The 2,121-nt window shown below is 38.3% G+C and overlaps 1 protein-coding gene across 1 annotated transcript; it reads left to right on the plus strand.

The window, feature by feature from the left end:
* Nucleotides 1-281: 281 nt before the first annotated feature.
* Nucleotides 282-1,454, plus strand: LOC130569302 (protein-glutamine gamma-glutamyltransferase K-like). Its single transcript, XM_057358882.1, has 3 exons — nt 282-507; nt 905-1,065; nt 1,292-1,454. Exons 1-3 carry the CDS (start codon nt 327-329, stop codon nt 1,430-1,432), a joined length of 483 nt encoding a protein of 160 aa, XP_057214865.1. The 5' UTR covers nt 282-326; the 3' UTR covers nt 1,433-1,454.
* Nucleotides 1,455-2,121: the final 667 nt, after the last annotated feature.

Here is a 2,121-nt window from a genome sequence, read left to right on the forward strand (position 1 = left end):
TGGACTAGCCTCAAGGGTAAGTACCAACCCATTTACAAAAGTGTTTAAAATACATACAAACTCTCGAGCTTCGTCATAATCTCACAAAAAAACACAAAATCATTGATATATCTATACCATTTGATGATCTTTGTACAGAAGGGATTAACTTCACTGTTGTATACATAACAATTTTCAAAGAAACGTTTTTCTTAAACATTTTATGAAAAATGATAACTGTAGGTTCAGAGGAGGAGCGTATTGCTGTGGAAACAGCTTGTCAATATGGCACGAAAGCAGGAATCCACTGTTCGTCAGGAACTGAGGACGTCACTGTTCTGATCACAATGGATGAAGAAGAACCTCAGCTCGGTGCTGATGCTAAACTGTCAATCACCATACAGAACACGAGTTCAGAACAGCGCAGCGTCACTCTCTTCGGGCAGGTGGAAGTAGTGTATTACACTGGGGTACATAAAGCTACAGTGAAGAAGGACCAGGTACCTGTCGACCTCCAACCCAGTGAAGGTGAGAGACTTTATACCTGTCAAAATTTCACAAAACAATGTTCCGAAAGTCTATCTCTGACTTTCTTCAATGGAACATGTTTTTTTTTTGTCTGAAATGTTTAAAAATATATATTAATGTCACTCTTTTTTATGCAGTGAAAGCATAGGAATATTACAAATCTCAATGTTACAGAACTACACCAGACATATGCTACTAAATAAGGACTTCAGTTTCGAAGCTAAGAAAGATGGTTTCCAAAGACATATTGTTATTCATTACGATATGGATTACTTCAGATTTTTCATAACTTTGGAGAACGACAGCCCAGGTTTACTTCTATGACCTGATAAAGACTTTTATTGTGTTTCACCAATAAATAAAGGTCATACAGAACTTTTTCATTTTTATTTTACAGTTGAGACTGTGGACTGGACTCTACTGTATGATGACTATAAAGATCAGCTGGTTGATCAGGCGATTCTGATGCTCACTCTTACTGGACGCGTCACTGAGACTAAACAGGTTCTGGTGACCCAGTTCAGTTTCAGACTGCGAACACCAGATATTCTGATAACTGTGAGTTTAAAAGTCTTCTTCAGTTTAACCCTCACATAAAGTACATATACTGTGAAGTAGAATATTTTTTGGGGGAGTGGTAAATTAAGATAAATGAATAAAAAACTGCTGTAGCCTATTGACATGAGCCTGAAATTGTTCTTAACATTAGGTTTAATGGAAAGAAACTTTTTATGGCAAATCAGATCATACTTGTGTTGTAAATGTGCGCTGTTCTGCCTCTTAGCCTGTAGGGGACGCTGTCGTTGGTAAAGAGTTGAGTGTTAAGATTGTTTTCCGGAATCTGCTGCGCTGCACACTGATGAATGTCAAGTTTCGCATCGAAGGACTGGGACTGCAAAGTATTAGAGAGATTTCCTATGGGTAAGACGTCAACTTTGAGTTAATTCTTCAATTAATGTTGTTGTGGGTGATTTTAATGCATGCTGTTTTCATTTAAAACCCATTGTGTCCTGCTGCTTCCTGTTTCCTGCATCGCTGCCGGCAGCTTGTTTGTATCAGTGCGCTTACCACTTCGCTCTAATATTAGTGTATTTTATTTTCGTTAATTATTATTGTCGTTGCTAACTTATCCTGATATCTCAATAACCCTGTTCCTGTTATTTACTTGTAAGAGTCTAAACCAAAAGTGATAGTTAACTTAACGCTGTTAGCATAGCAATAGCGTGTTAGCTTGCTTTCTGTTCACACTGTGGAATATCATCTTGCCTCTGGTTTGTCTTGTGTGCTAACTGTTTCTCTTTTTAAGCGAGTATACTACGATCCATCGAGCAACCTTGGTAAGTTGGAATTGCACTTCAAATCCGGTGAGTTATGGCTTCTATTCCTATTATTGTTACTTGCACCTCATGTCATATGTTTAGCTTAGCCTTCTCTGTCAGCTGCAAGGGCTTTATATGCGAAAAATGCAGGGAAATAGTTAGGCTGACAGAGAAGATCTTAGAATTAGAGTCTCGCATCCAATCCTTATCTGAGGATAGTAAGAGTTTAACGACGATAGAAAACACTTTGGATGCGAGCAACATTAGCGCACACAGCTCGGTTCCGGTTGAAAAT

The sequence above is a fragment of the Triplophysa rosa genome, linkage group LG2 (genome assembly GCF_024868665.1).
Source record: "Triplophysa rosa linkage group LG2, Trosa_1v2, whole genome shotgun sequence".
In the NCBI taxonomy this organism is placed as follows: Eukaryota; Metazoa; Chordata; class Actinopteri; order Cypriniformes; family Nemacheilidae; genus Triplophysa; species Triplophysa rosa.